General features: G+C 48.4%; 1 protein-coding gene across 1 annotated transcript; it reads right to left on the reverse strand.

Moving 5' to 3' along the window:
• Window positions 1-4,420: 4,420 nt before the first annotated feature.
• Window positions 4,421-17,824, reverse strand: AQP8 (aquaporin 8). The gene is made up of 6 exons (XM_053365199.1): window positions 16,931-17,824; window positions 13,810-14,072; window positions 10,345-10,471; window positions 8,429-8,643; window positions 7,191-7,325; window positions 4,421-5,600 (listed from the first exon to the last, which is right to left on the reverse strand). Exons 2-6 carry the CDS (start codon window positions 14,058-14,060, stop codon window positions 5,558-5,560), a joined length of 771 nt encoding a protein of 256 aa, XP_053221174.1. The 5' UTR covers window positions 14,061-14,072; window positions 16,931-17,824; the 3' UTR covers window positions 4,421-5,557.
• Window positions 17,825-23,139: the final 5,315 nt, after the last annotated feature.

The following is a 23,139-nucleotide window of genomic DNA, read 5'->3' on the forward strand; positions in this document are numbered from 1 at the left end:
TGACCTTCAGGGGTCTTGAAGGTCTGTCGTGCTGGGGGCAATCTTTGAGAGCATTGAAAGGGTGAACTCTGCCTAGGGACAAGGTGAAGAGGGTCCTTCATCTCCCCTCTCATTTCTTTGCAATCCTAGTCTGGGGCTACCTGTCAAGAAATCAAGAGCTATTCCTTTGTAAGGGAGATGGGGGCAACCCTTTCCAGCACCAAGGACACACTGTGGGAAGATGCTAGCGAGCGAGCTGGATGCGTTGCCATGGTGATGCTTTTAAAAATACCGTGCCAAAAAGACTCGGATCCTAGCCACGCTCCCTCCGGGATCCCCCTCAACCTGACGAGTGAGGGGTGGGAGGAGGAGGGGGAGAAAGGCCACATTAATGTATTTGGTCAACTGAATGAGGAAGTGTTTTTGTGCACACATAAAAAGCACGCAGACTGCTGCAATGCCAGTTTGGAGAGGTTGCGACAATAACATCTAGGAGAACCTCCTGCCTTCACGGCATCAGCTGTGCAGATGTTTGAGCTGGTGGCCTCAGTGCTGTCCTCAGCTGTGGAACAGAGGGGCATGGGGTCAGGATGGGGGGAGCCCTATGGGGAAAGAGGGAGGGAGGAAAAGGGGGGGGAGAGAGAGAGGTTTATCTCTCTGCCTGGAGCAGGAAATCCACATAAAATTGTATCTCAGGAAACAGAGAGCTGACCAGTTTTCTGCCTTGAATGAGATAACATAGCCCTGCTGCCTGAGACAAGCTGCCCCATCCACCTAATGGCAGGACCTCTGCTCTGTGCGTGGACTGGTTCTTGCACATATGTTGGAAGCCAGCTGGACCTTGAGTGTGGCAAAGGCAGGCTATCCTGTGCTGGCCTGAGTTTGAATCTTGCTTCAGCCATGGGTAGTGTTGAAAGAGCCCTGGACACCTGGTCTCATGGTCAAAAACATGATGGGGCTGTTTCCCCAGAGGGCTAGAGTGAGGGGCAAGCACTGTAGGTGGACTAGGTAAGGGTAACGGGACCCCTGACCATTAGGTCCAGTCGTGACCGACTCTGGGGTTGCGGCGCTCATCTTGCTTTATTGGCTGAGGGAGCCGGCGTACAGGGTCATGTGGCCAGCATGACTAAGCCGCTTCTGGAGAACCAGAGCAGTGCACGGAAACGCCGTTTACCTTCCCGCTGGAGTGGTACCTATTTATCTACTTGCACTTTGATGTGCTTTTGAACTGCTAGGTTGGCAGGAGCAGGGACCGAGGAACGGGAGCTCACCCCGTCGCGGGGATTCGAACCGCCAACCTTCTGATCGGCAAGTCCTAGGCTCTGTGGTTTAACCCACAGCACCACCCGTGTCCCTTGTAGGTGGACTAAAAGGGATATAAAAAGGGGTCTAACAATTATATTATATTCCCATGCTGTATTGCTGCTTAAACCCTGTGACTGTTTTAAACTTTGCTGGGGGCTCTCTCCCACTGGAATGTGAGCAGAGCCCTGTGTTTTTGAATCCAGGTATCGGGCTGATTCTTTTGTTAATTACCCACAAATGGGTCACACGGATCTCATTCCCCCCTCACATAGATCTACATTGGGATCTGCTGCCCCTATGAATCCTGCCGCCTGAGGCATTCGCCTCACCTTGCCTGATGGGTGGGCTGGCCCTGTCTCAAGCAATAAACAACCCCAGGAGCAGCAGACTTTTCTGGAGTCTGTTTCCCCAAGAAGAGAGGCAGAGAGAAGACCTCTTGCTATGATCTGTGGGCTAATGTATTTAATTGCCAAAATCCAAATTGAGCAGGGAGAAGGAGCTGAGACACACAGAGACACGGGAAGTGAGATCCATGAACACAGTGTTTGCTGTCATACGTAACTCATTTTTTAAAATTAAAAAAAACACCTCCAGAAAGCCTTTCTCTAGATTCCCTCACCGATCCCGGGCCCCTTCCTTCCAACCAGATGCTCTTTCTGGCTTCATCCCAGCTGCCAGGCTGTTTCTGCCCCAATCAGGCAGGATATTTTCCATAGCCAGTTGCCAGCAGCAGTCCAAGGCTGTCAAAGACCATTAAGGAAACAAACCTATCTATTAGCTAGTCTAGATGAAAAGTCATCTCCTCATGAGACAACTCATTAGCTCTCTCCCTCTAGGTGATTATAGGTGGGTCTTAGGCATGCCCCACCCCCTTGGTAGTGTTGAGGTTCTGGGTAGGGAGAGAAATGTGCTCACATTGCATTTTAAGGTGAACCTTTGCAATTCACCCGTAAGCAAACGGAGACAGAGCCGTGCTTTGAGATTAGCACTTTGAACTTTGTGAAACGGTTCTCCAAACAAAACTCGCACACAGAAATGCATAAGCTTGTGAAAACAGTGTGTAAAACTACATTACATTTGAGGAAATTGTTTGAAAAAATGCTTAGGCTATGCAGTTGGAAGAAATGGGCAGGTAAAGGCAAGCAGATTTTCATGCAGACTTTCTTTTTAATAGAAGAAATGTCTTGGTCCCAGGCACCTTCCTTTTGATCAGAACTTCCCAAAAAAAGACACTTTCTGTGTAAATGTAATCTGGGTAATTCCACCTCAGGCAGTCTAAAAGCTGCACACACACCCCTCACTTTCCTCCTTTTGCTTATTCAAAGAAACTCAGCTGCTTAGGTGAACTCGCTCTGCATTTGTTTGGAAGACATGAACAGGATGTGCATTTCTGGACTGCATTTATTTATTTATTCAGGCTTCTAAGTGGTTTACAGGTGCAGGTAAATGGGGAGGGGGTTTCCTCCTTCATTTATTGATTTATTTTTCCCCCACCCACACAAAGCTGTGATTGTGTAAGTAAAATAAGCATAAAATGCAAGTTTCCTGTATATAAAATAAATTCAGCGAGGTTAGAGCCAGGGCATCTGTTTTGAATACAACGGCTCTGCCTTGAAACATGGAAAATGATGATCATGTCAAAGAGTGCCTTTAAGCATGAACAGAATGCTTTTAACTCACCGTATAGAAACCATGACCAGCCACCCCATGCCTGGGAGTCAGGAACTGACCACACATATCTCAGGCTTGGAGCAGAAAAGTGCCTCTGCCCATATCAGAAGTGCACTCTCCTCTTTGGTAAGCAGCCTAGGGTTTTCTATGTGCCCACCACTGCAGTTAGGGCCTCCCATGCCTTTAAACAGCCAGTTGCCCATTCAGTTGCTGAAACCTTTCTGCAACTACGATCTCTTTACTCGGAGAAGCTGGACCTGTCAGACTGATGCCTCTCAGGCAGTTTTGTAAGGCATAGGAGAATTTTAGAGGCGTAATCTGGGAGCAACCATCGTCAGCCACCAGACCACTGATCGAGGGCTCAGAGCTTGCCACTCAGAAAGTGGCACAATTTCAGGGCAACACGAACCCCATGATCTTCCCCATGCCTGTTGAAGGATTCACCAGTGTGGTGTAGTGGTTAAGAGCGGTAAACTCGTAATCTGGTGAACCGGGTTCGCTTCCCCGCTCCTCCACATGCAGCTGCTGGGTGACCTTGGGCCAGTCACACTTCTCTGAATTCTCTCAGCCCCACTCACCTCACAGAGTGTTTGTTGTGGGGGAGGAAGGGAAAGGAGAATGTTAGCCGCTTTGAGACTCCTTCGGGTAGTGATAAAGCGGGATATCAAATCCAAACTCCTCTTCTTCTTCTTGCATTGCACCTAAATGGTTCTGAGGACCGGCTCATTTTTGCCGGGGGAGGGGAGTATTTCTCCACCCCCATCTATGAAGCAAGTGTGTAACACTGAAAACAACAACCCACAGAAAGCCCGGTTGCAGAATTACCCACAACGAGGGCTGGGGTGGTGGGGCTGCTGCTCCCCTCTATGAGGCTGTTGCAAATCCAGATTTCTTCACCAACTCCATAGTGGTGCCTGATTTTCAATGGTCTCTCTCCCCCACCCCTGGATTTCGGAAATCAATTAGCACTGTCACTGAGGATGATTTATAATCTGCACGCCTTGGGCTCTGCTTTGATTCACCTTATTAGGCTTACAGCTGCTGTCTCTGAGCAGCTCTTGGCAACCAGCATGGAGGGAGGGGTGAAGTGCTTTGGGGAAGGGCAGAGAGAGAAAGAGACGGGTCTCTGGGGAAAGTGTTCCCTGTTGTGTCCTCCCCAAATGTGATCTGCCCTCCAAGGAAGTGGAGAGCCTGAGTCTCTGGAGGAAGAAAGCTTAGAAGAGATTTCTCCCTCTCTCTCAACTTCCTGACCATCAGGGCACCCTGATGCATCTGTAGTTCTCTTGTATAGGGACAGAAGAGAGCTTTGACTCAGTTTCCATTTAAAAAGCAGACTCACCTAATTCGTACTTTGCAAAACAAGATATGAACAGAAACACAGCCATCCTTTGAAATTTGCACTTCTCCAAATTTTGCAAGCCAGCTCTCCAGCCAAGTCAAGTGTACAAAAAAGGCATACACTTGATTCAAACTGATTTGTTGTATTTCATTCAAATGAATCTCAAAGCAGCTTACAAACAGTAACAACAATAACAATAACAAAACATACTGGAACATCACAAATACAACATAACTCGTATGAAATGGTTAGCAAATCATCAATAAAGCAATATGCTTGAGTAAAGTGTGCATAGGGATGCATATAATAGGGGAAAAACAACATACAAAAAATGTATTGTATTGGGGGAAATCGCTCTGCAAAAATGTGTACATTAAGCAAAACTACATACAAACATGCTCGTTAGGAGAAATTCACACTAAAACGCTGGTGAATTTTCATGAGGACTTTTTTTAAAAAAAAATGCAGATTGATTTTGAAATGCAAAGATCTGAATTAAAAACTGGAGAAACTGAGAGACACCAAAATGGACAGATTCAATTATCCCTTGAAATTTGCACCTCTCTTAATTTTGCAGTGCTGTTCTGCACCGTATACAATAATGCATATGCTATATTACAGTGAAAACATCACACATAAAAACATATTATATATGGGGAAATTGCTTCCCGAAAATGTGTGCAGTGGGGAAAATTCATACTAAAATTCACACTGATCAATTTACACGAGGCCTTGTGCAAGCCCCAGTGGAATGTGGGTGAGCTGGGCTAGCAGATTCCCAGATGCTGCCCAAGAGCTCCAGGGTATTCCAGTGGAACTTGCCCAGAGGAGAGCAGCCCTCTGGATCAATGAGGGCGCTGATGGTGTCTGTGTCCAATATCCTAACAGCGTTGAGAGCATATGACTGTAAGAAGTGCCCAGCTCCTGGGTCAGGCCGACAGGGGCCACCTAGCCTAGCATCCTGGTCTCACTGTGGCCGGCCAATGCAGACCCTGGGCCCAACAGCAGCAACTCTCTCTGCTTGGGTTTCCCTAGCAGCAATGCACGGGGAGAAGGAGCCCCCTTGCTTTAAATAGTAGAGAGCAGCACTCAACAGAACGGTCCAGGAGCCTGCCTGTCTCCTCCAGGTGGGGGCCGCCCAAGACTTTGGCCACGAAGGAAACGGGGAAGCAGAGGTTGAGAAGTGGAGGGTTGTTGGAGAGCTCTGGAGCAGCGGTCTGTTGATGTTGTGCTGCCCAGCGCTGGAGCCTGCTCAGAGGATGCTCACTTCAGGAAGATGCGGGTTTTCTTGTCCCCAATCAGGGTCCTGAAGGAACAAAAGGATGAACCACTTAGAATCAGTACTTTGGGGGGAGGGCATTCCTAGGCTCCATTTATAGCCACTGGAGAGGATGTGTAACTCTAAACATAAGAATCTAAGAACAGGCTGCTGGGTCAGGTCAGTGGCTCAATGTCGTGGGCTGGCTGGATGTAGAGGAGCGGTGGGAGGGACTGGTTAGGGAACCCCCAGGGGAGGAAGGCTCAGAACCAGGGGGTTGGTGGTGGGATGACGATGAATGGACAAAGGGAGAAGAGGTAGCAGACTGAGAGGAGGAGATGTCAGAAACAGAAGAGGCAATGGTTTAGTGAGCGGGAAGAGTCTGTGGCAGAGAGCAGTCCAAAATGAGAAGCAGGAGTGGAGGCCTCAAGAGATAGAGATGAGGCAGACTGCTGAAGAAGCCAGGGAGTCTCCCCCTCCAAAGGGGGCCCATCTAGTCCAGCCTCTTGTTCTCACAGTGGCCAACCAGATACCTAAGGGAAACCAGCAAGCAGGATTTGAACACAGAGCACCCTCCCGTCGTGTGGTTTCCAGCAATTGACATTCAGAAGCATTGCTTTGGCTTTGCTTCAGGGGCCTGATGGGAGTTGCAGTTCAGCAACAGTTTCAACTTCTAAATGCCTACTGAAAACTTTTCTATTCTATCAGACATTGGCAGGCAGCTAAGAATACATCTTTCCATAACAGCTGGCTAATTTTCCCATTTTTACTTTTTATATGATATTTATTGTCTGGTTTCATGTAGAATTGTAGAACAGCAAACTGCTCTTTTTTGTTGTTGTTTTGTTTTAACAAAAGTCAGAGCACTTCATAAGTATGTTTATAAATTAAATAAAATAAATCTGAAGGGCACCAGGTTGGGGATGGCTGGGCTGCACTATGATTGTAGAATGGAACTCAGCAGTCCAGTGTGGCGAAATCTCTGGTGAAGGTGGGAGCATGATGTGGCCCCCAATGAGTAGCTGGTGACATTGATTCAGAGGCCCCAAGCTCTGTGAGAGAGAGCCAGTGTGGTATAATCAGAACAGGGTAGGAGACCAGGGAATCAGCTACATTAGTCAAAAAACACTTTGAATGCATTAGAAACATGCAACACCAGATGGTGCCAGAGAGCAAACAATTTTTTTCTATGCGATTTTTACATAGGTTTTTTGTTGTTGTTGTTACAAGGATTTAATTTCTGACTTATTTATAGCATTTTTTCCCTGTGTGTAGATCCAACCCAGGGTTCAAATCCCCACTCTGACATGGAACTCACTGGGTGTGACCTTGGGCCAGTCACCGCCCCTCAGTCTAGCCTACTTCACAGGCTTGTTGTGAGGATTAAATGAGGAGGGGGAGAACCATGAGGTCCTGGGGAGGAGAAAGGTGGGATATAAATGCTATTATTATTATTATTATTATTATTATTATTATTATTATTATTATCATCATCATCATCATCATCATTATCATTATTATTATTATTAAAGACTTGCACTCCTATCTCAACACAACAAGAGCTTTCCATCCACTCACATTACCACCTCCCCCCTCACTTTGGGAAGTGGAAACACACACACACACCCATCTACCTACCTTATCAATGCACCAACAAGGAGTCCGGCCACCATAGGGCCGACCCAGTACACCCAGTGGTAGTCCCAGTAGTTGGCGACCAGTGCAGGACCAAATGCTCTGGCTGGGTTCATGCAGCCTCCTGAAACACCTCCCCTGCGTGGCGGGAAAAGAAAAGGAGCAGCCATGTATCAAAGGTCAATGCTGAGCAAACATCCCATAATATATCCCAAAGCCTCCATGAAAGCAGAGCTGACATTTCCCAAGAGGGGAGCACATTTCAGGGCCGGGTGCGAGAGCTCCTTACCATTTGCCGACAACCGTATGTGACGGGGAAGCCGCAGGATTTTATCCCTACACCCATCTGTCGGCGACAGATCAATCCTGGTGTCTGAAGCCCTTCTCAGTGTTTAAGCAAAAGCCTCTTCTCTCACTAAAGATGGGGAGCAGGGCTGGTGGCTGAATAACCTTTTTTGCCTTGATAACTGTCAGTTCTGGTTAGCGGATGCAAGCAAGGCAAGGAGACCCAACAGGCAATCTGCTGCTGGCTGTCAGGATTCGCATGAAGGACACTGGCACTGAGCATGTGGTGTCAGCACTGAGGCTGGCTTGAGAACATAAAAGTGCATAAGGAGCCCTGCTGGATCAGGCCAAAACAGTCCCGTCTTGTCCAGCCTCCTGCTTTCACAGTGGCCAAATACTCCTAAGAACCTCAGAATCAAGGTAGACTGCCTCTGGACCTGGGGGTTCCATAAGAAGAGCCTGGCTGCTGGATCAAACCGGGGGAGGCATCCCATTCTTACAGTGGCCAAGCAGATGTCCCAATGGAAAGCCCATAAGCAAGGCCAGAGTGCAAGTCCCAGCAGCTAGGACTGAGCAGGATCTTGCCTCTGACAGTGGAGGGAGAACACAGCCCTTGCTGATAGCTTTCCGCATTATCAGCCAGGAACAGATCCAACCCTAAGTGTCTTTGCAAGGAATGTGAGCAATGAAATGCAGGTTGAGGAAACCATGAGCTGAATCTATCCAAACACACCTTACAACTCATTCTCAAGCCAGTATTTCGGTGATGAATCAATCTGATGCTTTTTTATAAAAACAAATGCATTTTGGTATGTTCTTTTGAGAGGAGAATTGCACCTCAAAATTCAGAGTATTGTGAAATCCGAAGGATAATTACGGTACATTCCAGTCCGTGTGTTGGTCTGGGAGGGGTGAATTACATCAGCTCCCTTTGCAGGAATGCCAGCTAAACTCACCCTGCGAGGATGTCCGCCGTCACGGTGAAGCCGATACAGAAGGGAGCCAGCGGGGTCTTGGTCTTCTCGTTGATGGCCCCCATGCAGACCGTCATGACCAGGAACATGGTCATCACAATCTCACCCACCAGAGCTGCAGGGATTTGGTCATCCGAGGTGATGGAGGTGAACGCCGCTCCTGTGGCATTGTCGTACCTTTCCCAGACGGTCATCACCTGCAACAGATTTAGAAGTTTCCAAATTTAATTTCAGATGCACAAGGGATACAAAAGTAGATGTGGACATATTGGGTCCCCCCCCCACACACACATTTTAGTCCCATCATGTATGGCATGCACTCCGTCTCTAAGACCAGTTGGTTGTTTTTCATACCGTTGCCACCTTAAGGCAGCCCTGTTCAGGGAAGTTTTTAACGTGTGATATTTTACTGTATTTTTGGTTTTTATGGAAGCCTCCCAGAGTGGCTGGGGAGGCCCAGCCAGATGGGCGGGGTATAAATAATAAATTATTATTATTATTATTATTATTATTATTATTATTATTATTATTACTGGAAGTCCTTTGACAGTGGGACAAACAACACGAGAAATGAAATACAGAACCATATTTCCAAATCTGCACTGATCCAAATACTGCGATGCAGTTCTCCATACAACTGATGTTTGCAAAACTTACGTCTGGGAAATCCCGGACATGCCCTCTTTTGGGGGGCCAATATGACCATCTTGGGGAGGGGAATTTTCACATATGAAAGTAAATGTCCGGGATTTGGGGTTTTGCTTTTTTAAATTTTTGTATTGTTTTGGCGGGGCTCAGGCAGCATGGGCTTGGGGAGGGTGTGGGCACAGGTGCAGGCATAGGCAACTTGGGCTCAGGCTCGGGTGCGGGTGGCTTGGACTTGGACTGCTCTGCATGCCACGGCTGCTGCCAGCCTGAGCTGGGGAAACAGGCATGTAGGCACAGCAGCGGCCCCGTGCACCTGCACCCATGTGCCTCATTCCCCAGCTCAGGCTGTCCTCTTTTTTGCTAAAACAAAAAAAAAAAAATTCCTTCCAGTAGCACCTTAAAGACCAACTAAGTTAGTTCTTGGTATGAGCTTTCGTGTGCAAGAAACACTTCTTCAGATACACTGAAACAGAAGTTGCCAGATCCTTCTATATAGTGAGAAGGTGGGGAGGGGTATTACTCAGAAGGGTGGTGGGAATGGGTGATTGGCAGATAGCTGTGATGAGCCTGTTGACGACTCTTAACGACTGCAATAGGTCTTACAGGAAAAAGCAAGGTGAAAAATGGCTTTGTCATGTATAATGAGATAAGAATCCAATGTCTTTGTTCAGACCAGGTCTCTCCATGGTTTTAAGTTTGGTAATGAGTTGCAATTCAGCAGCTCTTCAAGATATGGCAACCCTACAAAACTGCACACATTAAGGGAAAGTATGCATAGAAGCTAAGACACTGGTGAAAATAACATGCATTATACTAGCAAAAATGTGTGTCAAAACTGCATTGAAAATGTGTTTATTAGGATAAATTTGCAAGCAATTGCTGATGCATTTTCATGACAATTTTTCTTTAAAAAAAAGAAATTCACAAATTGCTGCAGAAATCTGGAAAACAGAACTTTAAACTGGGAAAATGAGAAAGTGGGAGAAGGAAAACTGAAGGGCCCTTCCATCCTTAGCTGTGAGTCCTAAGCAGACGCCGCCCCAGCTCCTGCTGCATTAACAGATATCATAATTGATGTTCTTTGGGCATTTTTCAGCGGGGCATGCTTGGGAGAACAATAGAGACCTGCCATTCGCTGCTGCCTCTGATTATGGCAATGCCATGCCATCCCAAGAAGCAAACCTTCACACATGCCCATTGACAGATACTGTCCTTCCCCCTCCCCTGTCCAGCCCCATCACCGATCATACCTTGGCCAGCCCGGCTCCGATGAGCCCACCACACAACTGGGAGATCCAGTAAGGAATGACCATCACCATGTTCAGCCCACCCACGAGCCAGGCCCCGAGGGAGACCGCAGGGTTATAATGACCACCACTGTAGGGGGGAGAGAGCATTGTTAGAGGCCTCCTAGGAAAGAATAGTGTACTCCATGGGTAGGCAAATTAGGGCCCAGGGACCGGATCCGGCCCAATCACCTTCTCAATCCGGCCCGCGGACGGTCCAGGAATCAGCATGTTTTTACACGAGTAGAATGTGTCCTTTTATTTAAAATGCATCTCTGGGTTATTTGTGGGGCATAGGAATTCATCCATATATATTTTTCAAAATATAGTCCGGCCCCCCACAAGGTCTGAGGGACAGTGGACTGGCCCCCTGCTGAAAAAGTTTGCTGACCCCTGGGGTACTCTTTTCTACTGCACAGACAGATGCACAAATATAGGAGAGGGGGGAAAGACCTAGGGATCTTAGTAGGCAACAAGCTTACCAGTCTGTTGCTGCAGCAAAAATATCTCATGCTGCATCCAAATGTATTTGGTGTCGAGATCAAGGGAAGTAATAGTAGTACCACTCTATTCTGACTTGGTCAGACCCCATTTGAAATCCACTGCATCTAGCTCTGGGCACCACAGTTTAAGAAGGATATTCACAGGCTGGAATGTGCGCTGAGAGGGGCCCAATGGACAACCCCCCACCCTGCTCCTCTGAGATCACAGCGCACTCTGCACATAACGTTATCATCACCAGCAGTTACTTCTGAGAGGACATGAACAGTTTATAACCTGAGCTTTCACCTCCCCTGCTGTGAGGCCCAAGAATCACTTCTGCACTAAGTCCCTTCTGCACTGATGTTACCGACTAATATAAAGAGGGAGGGAAAAACAGATCATAAACTACAGGTGACTAGGGTTTAGGATTGCCCCAAGTAAAAGCTTTTTGGGGTGGGGACCTGAAAATGATTGAGCTTTTTTTTAAGACAAATCCCAAAGTTATTGAGCGGGTTTCCCCCCCCAAAATGCCAAAAAAAGTGATTTTTTTATTTTTATTGACTAAGATCCAGTGGCATAGCGTGGGGGGTGCCAGGGGTGCCAGCCGCACCGGGCGCAACATCTGGGGGGGCGCGAGTCCAGAGGGAAGGGACAAGTTCCTTCCTCCACCGGGCTCCCCGCCGCCACCACCAGCCTTGCGCCCTAGCGCGCGCGTGCCCCCCTCCGCCGCTGCGGCTGTGCTCCACTCACTGCTCGCAGGAGGAGCAGCCACTGCAGCAGCGCCGCCGCTGCCACGACGCCTGGCCGGGCACGGGCAGCCTCCACACCCTGCCGCCGCCGCCATCCCCTCAGCCCAGCCACAGGCGGCGGCTGCTTCTGCCGACTGGGAGGGAGGAGAGCTCCGAGGGGCCTCGACGCGCCCTGCCCTCCCCAAAACCCTCTGAGAGGAAGCCGGCGGGCGGGCGAGGGTCTCCCGGCGGAAGGGGGCGCCACTGGCTCCGGCTCTCAGCGCAAGTCTCAGCCGCGGGGGGGGGGGGGTGAGGATGGAGCGCGGCTGGAAGCCCCCAGACCCGGCCGGGAGGAGGAGAGGCGCTCGCCAAGCCCGGATCTGGAGCGCCTCGGAGCGCGGGCTCCACCTACAGCCCAAGGAGAGGAGGGGCGGGGAGGTGCCCGAGGGGAGGGGGCTTCGGCTGCCTCAGCCCGCGGGGGCTCCGCAAATAATAAATTTAATAAATTCCCGCTAAGCCTTTGGGGGGGTCCTTGGCTCCTTCGCTCGACCCCAGCCCCAGTGGCGTAGCGTGGGGGAGTGCAGGGGGGCCGGCCGCACCGACCGCAACATCTGGGGGGGGCGTGCTCGCACTCGAGTGCTAAAATCCACGGGTTAGGGTGCGCAAATTACCTGCCTTGCCCCGGGTGCTGACAACCCATGCTACGCCACTGCTAAGATACAGGACAAAATGCCACCTTTTGAAAAATTCCCCCCAGGTGTCAATTCTGCCTTTGAAATCCTGGTCATGTCTGGGAAAATCCGGACATATGGCAGCCCTACGTCCTGATTTAAAGGGACTTGTTTACTCCATTAATCAAGGAGAACAAAGTTTTAAGGGCAAATGTCCCTTGTATCAAGAGGCAAAAAGATTAACCCTTTTTGGACCAGTCACCCTACTGCCATACCAGCTGGGGAGCTAGAGTTCGAATTGGAGTCATTTGGAATATGACTGTCCCCATTCCAGAACGCAGCCTCACCTCAATCAGATTCAGAGGTGACCACAGACCCTTCCAAATTAGCTCCTGGCCTCCTATTGGGATTCATCGGTACCCAACCATCTCAAGGTTGCCTCATAGGCAACACTTCCTCTCCTCTCTGCTTAAGACCTTGGAGGCAGGGTTGAGCATCTTCTTCTTTTAAAAGAAGGATGTCTCTGAGCACATTCTGGACCCTAAGGATATGCTTTCAGTGTCGGAACTGTATTGAGTTCACAGAGCTTTCACACAAAAGTCCATTCTCCCTCTCACTTTCTTCATTTTGGCTGCCTCATTCAGGTGAGGTGAAAGTTATTTTGTTGCTGCTGCTGTTCAGTGGTGGATTTCTATGTTCCTGTGTTTAAGATGGATCTACTGAGAATCACCCAGAGATATGCCAGGAGATCCCGACTGGACGTCTGCCCCTGCTTTCCTTCCATCCCACAGCCAGAAGCTGGTTGCTGAAGGATGGCTTCCCACATCAGGGTCTGCAAACCCCTGAGAGATCTGTCTTGGCTCCTTTCAGTTAAGCTTCGCCTGGAAGGCGGGTAGGGGAAGAAGGAACGCCATCCCTGCTGCCATCTCAGGACATAGAAGTAAGAACAGAACCGTCCTCTCACTGGCAGGCTCAGGTTCCCACAGGGGCCAGACATTCAGCTCAGCTCACATTTAAGGGTGAAGCCACCTAATTCTCACTTTGTGAAACATTATATGAACAGAAGCACAGCGACTCTTCAAAATTTTTACCCTTCTCTGGATTTTGCAATGCATTTCTCCAGCCTAACAGTGTGTGTTCAGAAATGCACGACTGAAAGTGACATGAAAAATGCATTCTATGACAGGAAATCACTTTTCCATTAGGCAAAATTGCAGGCAAATATGTGCATATTCGAATAGATTTGCCCTAAAATGCTGATGAATTGTCATGAGGTTTCCTTTTTAAATTGCAAACTGATAAGGAAATGTGGAGAACTGACGTTAAGATTGGAAAAAAGGAGAAACAGAAATTGACACATCCATCCATCCCTCCTTTCACTCCCCACCCCACCCCAAAAAAGGTCTGGCTGGAGACGCCTAAGCCTTGCAAAAACTCCCAGAAGCCTTTGCAGGAACAGCCACCTTCCCTGGGAGCTGAGAGAACCCAAGAGTCCTGTTCCTGCCCCTCTCCCCCTGCTGCAAGTCCACCTTCCCTCTTTCCTTCACCTGATGTTCCCCAAAACCGCAATGGTGAGCCCCAAGGCCAGTCCGTGTGCCAACGCCGGCTGCAGCCTCCCGGTGCCATCCGTGTTCTCGATGACCGATGCACAGCCAATGAAGATGAAGAAGGCCGACCCCACCAGCTCTCCGATGCAAGGCTGGGCGTACTGCTCAAACCAGTGGGGCTGCGGGGGGCTGCTTTTGCCATCCAGCTCCAGCTCCTTGACGGACATCCGGCCAAATTCCACGTCTGTCATGCCTGGGCAAATCTGGAAGACAACAGCCAGGCTTTGGTGACCAGCCAGCACCTGGTGAGCCCTCCCAGGTCAGCTGAACGGAGGTTGACCCTGGTGTGTGACACAATGAAGACTTAAATCCAAATGCCACTGTATGTGCCGTTCCCATGGGGCGCTCTGTTCTGGACTCGGGGCAAGGACTTGGCAAGGCTGCATCCCCATTGTTCCCTCTCTGGCTCCCACCACACAGGAGAGCTGGCCTTCCGCAAGGGAGAGGGAAACTTAGTCACCCTCCTCTTAATAATAGGGCACAACAATTGCCTCCATTGATAAGGCCAAGGTCCATCTGGCCCTGCATTCCGTTTCTTCAGAGCAGCCAAGCCAGAGTTTCGGGAAATGAGCAAGAGGAGTTGCTTTCTATCATGTCAGCCCCTTGATCCATTGAGCTCAGAACTGTCTGCATTGATAGGAAGAAATTCTACAGGGTTTCAGGCAGGGGACATTCCTACCTGGAGATGCCATTAGGTAAAGGTAAAGGGACCCCTGACCATTAGGTCCAGTCATGGACGACTCTGGGGTTGCGGCTCTCATCTCGCTTTATTGGCCGAGGGAGCCGGCGTACAGCTTCCGGGTCATGTGGCCAGCATGACTAAGCCGCTTCTGGCGAACCAGAGCAGCGCACGGAAACACCGTTTACCTTCCCGCTGGAGCGGTACCTATTGGTCTACTTGCACTTTGACGTGCTTTTGAACTGCTAGGTGGGCAGGAGCAGGGACCAAGCAACGGGAGCTCACCCTGTCATGGGGATTCGAACCACTGACCTTCTGATCGGCAAGTCCTAGGCTCTGTGGTTTAACCCACAGCACTACCCACGTCCCTTTTGGAGATGCCATTAGCAGCTATTAAAGCTGACACCTTCTGCACGCAAAGCAGAGGCTCTGCCTGCTACAGCCCTTCCCCTAAATGAAAATCAAGATTCCAGTCCTCATGTTTCTGTCTTATACAGAGCAAGACCGCTGCTCCACTTGGCTCAGGATTGTCAACCCTGACTGACAGCAGCTCTCCAGGGTTTCAGGCCGGGGACAGTCCCAATTCTACTTGGAGGTGCCATCATGGAATGAACTTGAGACCTTCTGCATAAAAAGCAGGGTCTCTGTCACTGAACTACACTTCCCAAGGCTATCAGATTCACACATGCACATTGAAGCTGTGGAGGAAGGCTTAGGGGAGCGCCACTGGTTTCGTCGCATCAGGCACAGAGCCTCAGCAACATTGCAGCTCTGATTTACAATGGCGCAAGGCGGAAGGGCGCCAAATTTCGGTGTCACACAGGACACCACTGAAATTTGAGACGGCAAGATCTGCCACTGGTCTCACTTGCTCTCCACGCTTGCCATTGCCAGCAGCTTGTACTCAGAGACATGCTGCCTCCAAAAGAGGAGGCAGAACATTGCCATCATGGATAGCAGTCACTGATTGCCTTATCTTGCATGGATTTCTCCAATCCCTTTTTAAAGTCGATGGCCATCGCTACATCTTCTGGGAGTGAATTCCTAAGAACATAAGAAGAGCCTGCTGCATCAAGCGAAAGGCATATCTAGTTCAGCATCTCACTGTCAGGAGGTCCTACACACGAGTAGGAGTCCAGCAGAGACACATGCCCGACTGGCATGTTCTCTCCCTCCTGGTTGGTCGTTCGGGAGATTCAAAATCTTTCTCCAGCCCAAACATCACAGTGAATGTTACCTAAGGGGCATCAGCACACTTCAGGATCAGCAGAGTATAGGCAGTCAGCGTTCAGACTCAGTAGCGCAGCAATTTGGCTAAACTAACGTTCTTAACCTGAAACTGTTCTTAACCTGAGGTACCACTTTAACTAATGGGGCCTCCCGCTGCTGCTGCGCTGTCGCCACGCGATTTCTGTTCTCATCCTGAAGCAAAGTTCTTAACCCAAGGTACTATTTCTGGGTTAGCAGAGCCCATAGCTGTCAACTTTTCCCTTTTCTTGTGAGGAATCCTATTCGGAATAAGGGAATTTCCCTTTAAAAAAGGGAAACGTTGACAGCTATGGCGGAGTCTGTAACCTGAAGCGTCTGTAACCTGGAGCATCTGTAACCCGAGGTACCACTGTATTTACATACACACACTTGCAGCATCATTCCACACTTAGGTACTATTTGCTGTGATGTTTGGGCTGGAGAAAGATTTTGAATCCCTCAAACAACCGACCAGGAGGCAGAGAACATGCCAGCCTGGCATATGTCTCTACTGGACTCCTACTCATGTGTAGGACCTCCTTACACTCACGGTGGCTGACCAGATGCCCCAAAGCGATGCCCACAGGCAGGATCCGAGCACAAGAGCAGCTCTCTACCACTGTGGCTCCCAGCAACTGGCATTTGGAAGCATTGCTGCTTCCAAGTATGGAGGCAGAGCATAGCCATCATGTCTATTAGCCATTGTTAGCCCTCTCCATGAATTTGTCCAAAACTCTTTTAAAGCCATCCAAGTTGGTGACCATCCCTGCCTCCTGTGGTACCTCGGGTTACAGACGCTTCAGGTTACAGACTCCACTAACCCAGAAATAGTACCTCGGGTTAAGAACTTTGCTTCAAGATGAGAACAGAAATCGCGCGGCAGCAGTGGGAGGCCCCATTAGCTAAAGTGGTGTCTCAGGTTAAGAACAATTTCAGGTTAACAACGGACCTCCAGTACGAATTAAGTTCTTAACCTGAGGTACCACTGTAAATTAATGGGGGGGGGGAGAGACTTCCTATACTCTCCAACAAGCCCTCTCCTCTCTAACATTTCCATCCATTCCCAAGGCAAAAGGTTTGGAGAGGGAATTCCTGCCTCCCCCCTTCCCCATCCATCCACTGTTGCTCACTTACCAGCTCCAACTATTCCAGCTGTCTGTTCCTGAAAGAGAGAGCAGAGATGCCTGCTTAGCCACCAGCAAGTCCTTTCTGCAGAATGGTTCTGTTTCCTCAGCGCCAAACGCTTTACTATCCCCGTAAAATATTGGCACACTCCCTGCTTGACCTGTGGTATAAAAGAAGTGTAAATTAAACAAAAAAAAAGGTGTGGGTGGGGTGAGTGGAAGGGATTTGTGCAGTTAAAAAAAAGCAGTAAAAGTCATTGAGTGTGTTTCAGCTGACAGAGAAATAACAGCTCTTTATCTGGGTGGTTCTATGGTTCAAGGATTTGTTTTGCGGGCCTGAGCCAAGTCTGGTTGCCTGCCTGGACTGAAGTGCAGAGTGCAAAACCCCTGGCGCAACAAGGGGGAAGGGGAGGGGAGGAAACAGGTCCTCCTCAGAGCATAGGCACTTTCCCTGCAGTTGCGGTCTCTCTACACGTGTGGAGGAGAGAGTGCTCCTGTGCACGTGCAGAGTGTCATCATCGGTGCCTTTCGTCAACAACTAGGAAAGCCTCACCCAGGCCACCTACCAGGAACTACCAGGTGATGCCCTAGAGCCTGTTCGCACTGCCGCGGAATGTGCAGAGTATTACTAAGGAACAGTGCCCCTGAGCATGTACAGAGGGTCTTTCATTATGCACCATCAGTCAGTCTTTGGGGAAGGAGGACTGGAGGAAGCTGGGCATCTATGGGATGGAAATTGCCTGTAAAGTTTTGTTGTTGTTTTTTAAGCCTTTCTGGAAATGTCAGTGTGGTGAGCAGAAATTGCTGTTAGGCATTAGGAACGGAACTGAAAAACAAAACAGTTATGTACAATGTTATGCCATTATTGCGGCCTTGGCCAATCTGGCATCCTCCACATTGTACAGATCTCTATAATGCAGCCTTTGCCAGACTGGTGCTGGCTAGACCTGATGGAAGTTGTAGTCCAAAATGACTACAACTCCCATCAAGCCCAGCCAGCACCACGCTGGCAAAGGCTGCCTTATGGAGATCTGTACAGTGTGTCAGAATATAGAGGACTGCAAGCAGCTCTGGTCTCAGACAAGGGACCTCTTGCCCTCTAGGATGGCTCAGTGGCCTTACTGGAACCGTGAAGGTATCTTTAGTTAATATAATAATACAGTGGTACCTCTGAATGCGAACGAGATCCGTTCCGGAGCCCCGTTCACATCCTGAAGCAAACGCAACCCGCGTCTGCGTGTCTGTGCGTGCACGGGTCACGATTCACCGCTTCCACGCATGCGTGTGATGTCATTTTGAGCGTCTGCACATGCGCAAGCGGCAAACTCCGGAAGTAACGCATTCCGTTACTTCTGGGTCGCTTCGGAGCATAACCTGAAAACGCTCAACCTGCAGCATATTTAACCCAAGGTATGACTGTAATTTATTATTTATACCCTGCCCATCTGGCTGGGTTTCCCCAGCCACTCCGGGGGGCTTGCAACAAAATATTAAAATACAGTGGTCTGTTAAACATGAAAAGCTTCCCTAAACAGGGCTGCCTTCAGATGTCTTCTAAAAGTCTGGTAGTTGTTCTTATCTTTGACATCTGGTGGGAGGGTGTTCAACAGGGCGGGTGCCACTACCGAGAAGGCCCTCTGCCTGGTTCCCTGTAACTTGGCTTCTCGCAGTGAGGGAACCGCCAGAAGGCCCTCAGCACTGGACCTCAGTTAATGGGCAGAATGATGGGGGTGGAGATGCTCCTTCAGGTATACTGGACCGAGGCCATTTAGGGCTTTAAAGGTCAGCACCAACACTTTGAATTGTGCTCGGAAACGTACTGAGAGCCAATGTAGATCTTTCAAGACCAGTGTTATGTGGTCTTGGCAGCCGCTCCCAGTCACCAGTCTAGCTGCCGCATTCTGGATTAGTTGTAGTTTCTGGGTCACCTTCAAAGGTAGCCCCACTACCTTTCGTAAATGCAGTCCTACAGCTTAAAGGTGATAAAAGACTTAAATGCCTCAGAAAATAATAAAAAGTACCTAAACAGTATGTGCAGAGGGACTGAGTTAACCTGGATGGAGAGATGTATGACAAAACCTCCTCGTCTTTGGCACAGCTAGAATAAAGGCCACTGCAGAAAGGTAATGGTCTCATCCATTGGCCCACTGGAATGAGGCCCTCCAGTCATTTCCCTGGAAAGGAATGTGGCCCTTTGGTTGAGAAAAAGTTCCCTTATGCCCGCCCTAGGACATCTCAGCCAACTGATCTTTTATTTGTTTTGTTTAATCAGAAAGGCATGGATTGCAAAAGCACCATGAATATTATCAGGCTTCAAAGACACAGAGATCAAAGCACGCAACTCCTAAGATATGGAAATAACCCAGCATCCAATTACAAAAGTGTGGAGATTCTAGTACTCAATTAAATCAGTGTATTCTCATTATGAAACACATCATTTGCTTTTGTTTATGTAATAAATTTCTATCCCACACCTTCAACAGCTACAATCCCCAGGGTGGCAAGCAGTTTAAAAAATACAAAAAATTAAAATCTAAAAACATGTTATAATTAATTACAATAAAAATATCATCCTACGGACGGCAGAAAGCAAATCACAGCAGCTGTCGTAAATGCAGTCCTACAGCTTAAAGGTGATAAAAGACTTAAATGCCTCAGAAAATAATAAAAAGTACCTAAACGGTATGTGCAGAGGGATTAAGTGAACATCCTTGGCAAGGGTACCTCAAAAAGATAATTTGGGAAGAGTGAATCTGCCCAGTTTAGTTTCCCAAATTCAGTTTTGCACATTTCACAGCAATTTGCAAATTTCTGCTCTTTAAATCCTCGCAGAAATTTGTTAGTATTTTAGTGCAAATCCTTCCCAACAGACACATTTTTTGCGTACACATTTGACTCATATACACACATTTTTGCAAGCAATTTCCCCCGATAGAATGCATTTTTGTATGCTATTTTCTCTAACGCATGCATTTTATATGCACGCTTCCCTCCAATAGGTTTTTTTTTTTTACATTATTTAGTTGGAGGACTGCTCTGCAAAATTCAGTGAGAAGTGTGAATTTTTTAGTTTCCAAGTAAAATGCAAACAAAAACCAAATCTCTCCCCCCATCCTTATCTACAACCCAAAAGATAACCACCCGTCACATCTCAGAAGTTGGGGGCATTTTGCAGGCAGCCTCCCATACACGTCTCACTGGCTGGGCAAGGTCTGTGCAGGACAAGATGGTGTAGCGAATTAATCATTATTAACACAGTCCCTGAACTATCTTTAAGCCTCCCAGTGGACAGAGATTAATGTGCTGGAAGCAATTGCTTAAAACATCTTTCCCCAACCTGGAGCCCTGCAAATGCTTTGGACCCGAACTCCCAGAGCCAGTCAGGATAGCTGTGCGTCCATCAAACCTGGCACCACACAGCTGTGCTGGCTGGGACTGATGGCAGTTGTGGTCCAAAACATCTGGAGGTCACAGGCTGGGGGAGTCTGGCTTAAGCGACACCAATCAATTCACCGGTCGGGCTCAGTTCTTGGACTTAACAGCAGGGCTTTCAGGACGGAGAGGAAATCTCAGGTTCTGGTGCCTGCAATAAAGTGAGTAAGTCTTACACAGGATTTTCAGCTCAAAGGAAATAAGTCTGCAGTGCTGAGAGAAGTTAATTACCCTTCACTTGTTCTTCTGAACCTGGAAAAAGAGGATGCTTTGCTGGTGCGAGTGATTCTAGCGGTGTAGTTGCAACTCCTCATTGATGAGACACTGCTCCACGACAGCCCCCTCCAAAAGATGCCTTTTTATCCTCCTTTGGAGGCTGGGGAGAGGTCTTGCCCTCCTTGGTGCTCATTGGCTGGTGGACAAGTAAGAGTTCTTGGCCTGCTCCTCCCTCCAGTATCTGACAGGTGGTGCTAGTCTATTGCATACCCCCATTTTCCTCTGGAGGGGAGGAGGACCTCAGAGGTAGGTGTTGTAATCTCAGTACCAACAGCCAGCATCTTCGGGCAGTTGTTAGGGCTCTCACATCCTCCTGATAGGTTCACCAGCACCAAGGCTTTGCCTTGGCCCCTTGCACCAGGTGACTGGGTTTCTAAGCCATCATTTGAAAGGCCCAAAGTGTCCCAGAGAGACACAATGTCAGGCATTGTGGGAAAATGAGATGGTGGACTGGAAGCTAAGTCGCCACTGCTGCAGTGATGTGTATGGCCCAGGAAGTCCACTAAAGTAGGCAAGAGCCTGCCAGGGGGTATCTTGTCCAGGACCCCCTCAAACCCAGAGCCAGCCCTGTATGTACTATATATCATTGATTTGTTTTGCTCTTCAGCCAACAAGAGGCTCCCAGAGTGGCTGACAGATCACTAAAAAAGGAAGAGAGGGGCATTTTTAAAAGACACAACAGAAAATGAAACTGGATTGGGATGGAGGAGGAAATGAACAAACTCAGGAACAAGTTCATAATATTAATTTCATTTATTAAATTTGTATACTGGCCTTCATCTGAAGGTCACTGGGCAGTTCACAATATGACGCATCTTATTAATTTGGTCACCCAGAAACGTTATGCAGTTTCTTGGTATACTGTGGGATCCATTTTGTCTGGCTAGATCCATTTTTACTTGGGAATGGATATAAGGTGAGAGAAATCCAAACAATGGGGAAACTGGAGCACACCAGGAGAGAGGAAGCAAAAGAATTTGCCAGGCAAAAGTGGGTGGTTGATACCCAACAGAGAAGAAGACCCAGCCTGAAGGGTTGCCACTCAAGATCACCTAACAGCCTCAGGAAACACCTGGACTGGGCCTGAAATTGGCCTACCAGCCCTGCCCTCCAAAAGTGGCCTAAGGATGGTTTGGCTTGAACCGCGCCCATCGGTCCATCACCTGATACTATGTGGCATCAGGGACAGGACAAGTAAATGGCAGGAAGAACAAGAACACACACACCACTTCAGTGCCCTCCCGATTCTTCTTTTCCAATGGCTGGCATAGGAGTTGACACTCTTGGACCTGACACTTTTCCCCATTGCTCAGTGACAACCAAATTCAAAATGTGCTGAAATAAAGCTGGAGAGAAAGACTAGAAGACCCTTTTGTGTTCCTTCCAACTCTACAATTCTATGGTTCTATTAAACGCTTTCTCATTCAAACCACAGCTGCAAAGGAAGATGGTTGTGCTGGCCCAAGGGGCTGCTGGGAGTTGTAGTGCAATGCATCTGGAGGGCACCAGGTTGTCGTTCTTAGCTGGGAACATTCTGTTCCAACTTCCCGTGTCTCTTCAGCTATCCCTCTGAACTTGCACAGGAGATTCTCATTTCCCGAAATTTAGGAATGCCCATTTGCTGTTGAGTCCTTGAATTAAGATACTGGGCTTTGTCTTTTCCTTACCTCAATTGATCATTAGCCAGGTGAGCTTCAAGGACAGAAGCATCCTCATCACGTTTTTATGTTCAAGAGAGCTCAGAAGGGCTTACTCTCAAGGGCTGCACACGCATGCAAGGTTTTTTGAAGTGTGATGTCAGCATCCTCAAATTTCATCCCCTCCCCTGCCTCAGTTTAATCTGGATTTGCCATTCCCGTACTTCATTTTGGGGTTTTTTACTGAGTTTTCCACAGAAACAGCAAATCCGGATTAAATGAGGAAACAATATGAGACAGCATTTTAATGAGCACAACATCTTGTGGACAAGGTGTGAGATGCATAGGCAGAAGCAGCATGGAATGTGCAATCAGCTGTCTTGTGGAAATCCCCAAAATACAAACAGATGTGTATAAAAAAAGGCAAATGAGGAAAGATTGGGAAAGAAGTATGCGCAAGATTCTGTTTTGGACAAACGAATGTTTAAACCAGTGGTTCTCAAACTTTTTCCGGCCACTGTCTGCTTGGTTCCATAAACTCATCCCCAGTGCCCTTACCCTATACCTCAAAAAACATTATTCAGAATAGTGGTTTGCACAACCCACTAAGGAAGACAGTAGCACAATAAAATTCAAAACAGTAACAATTAGTTGCATATTTATCCAAAATCCAATTAAAGCTATTTAGTTTAATTCAGCAAAACTGATTAAATTTATCCAGCAATGCCAGCTCTTCAAAGTCTGATAGCCATTTGCACCTCCAGCCTGCCATCTCTTCCCTCTTAGTGCCCCCTAAGTAATCCCCCTTCCCCCGGGGAACAGTACCGCCCACTTTGGAACCCGGTACAGTGGTACCTCAGTTTTCGAACGCAAT

Source organism: Podarcis raffonei, chromosome 14, assembly GCF_027172205.1.
Source record: "Podarcis raffonei isolate rPodRaf1 chromosome 14, rPodRaf1.pri, whole genome shotgun sequence".
Lineage (NCBI taxonomy): Eukaryota > Metazoa > Chordata > Lepidosauria > Squamata > Lacertidae > Podarcis > Podarcis raffonei.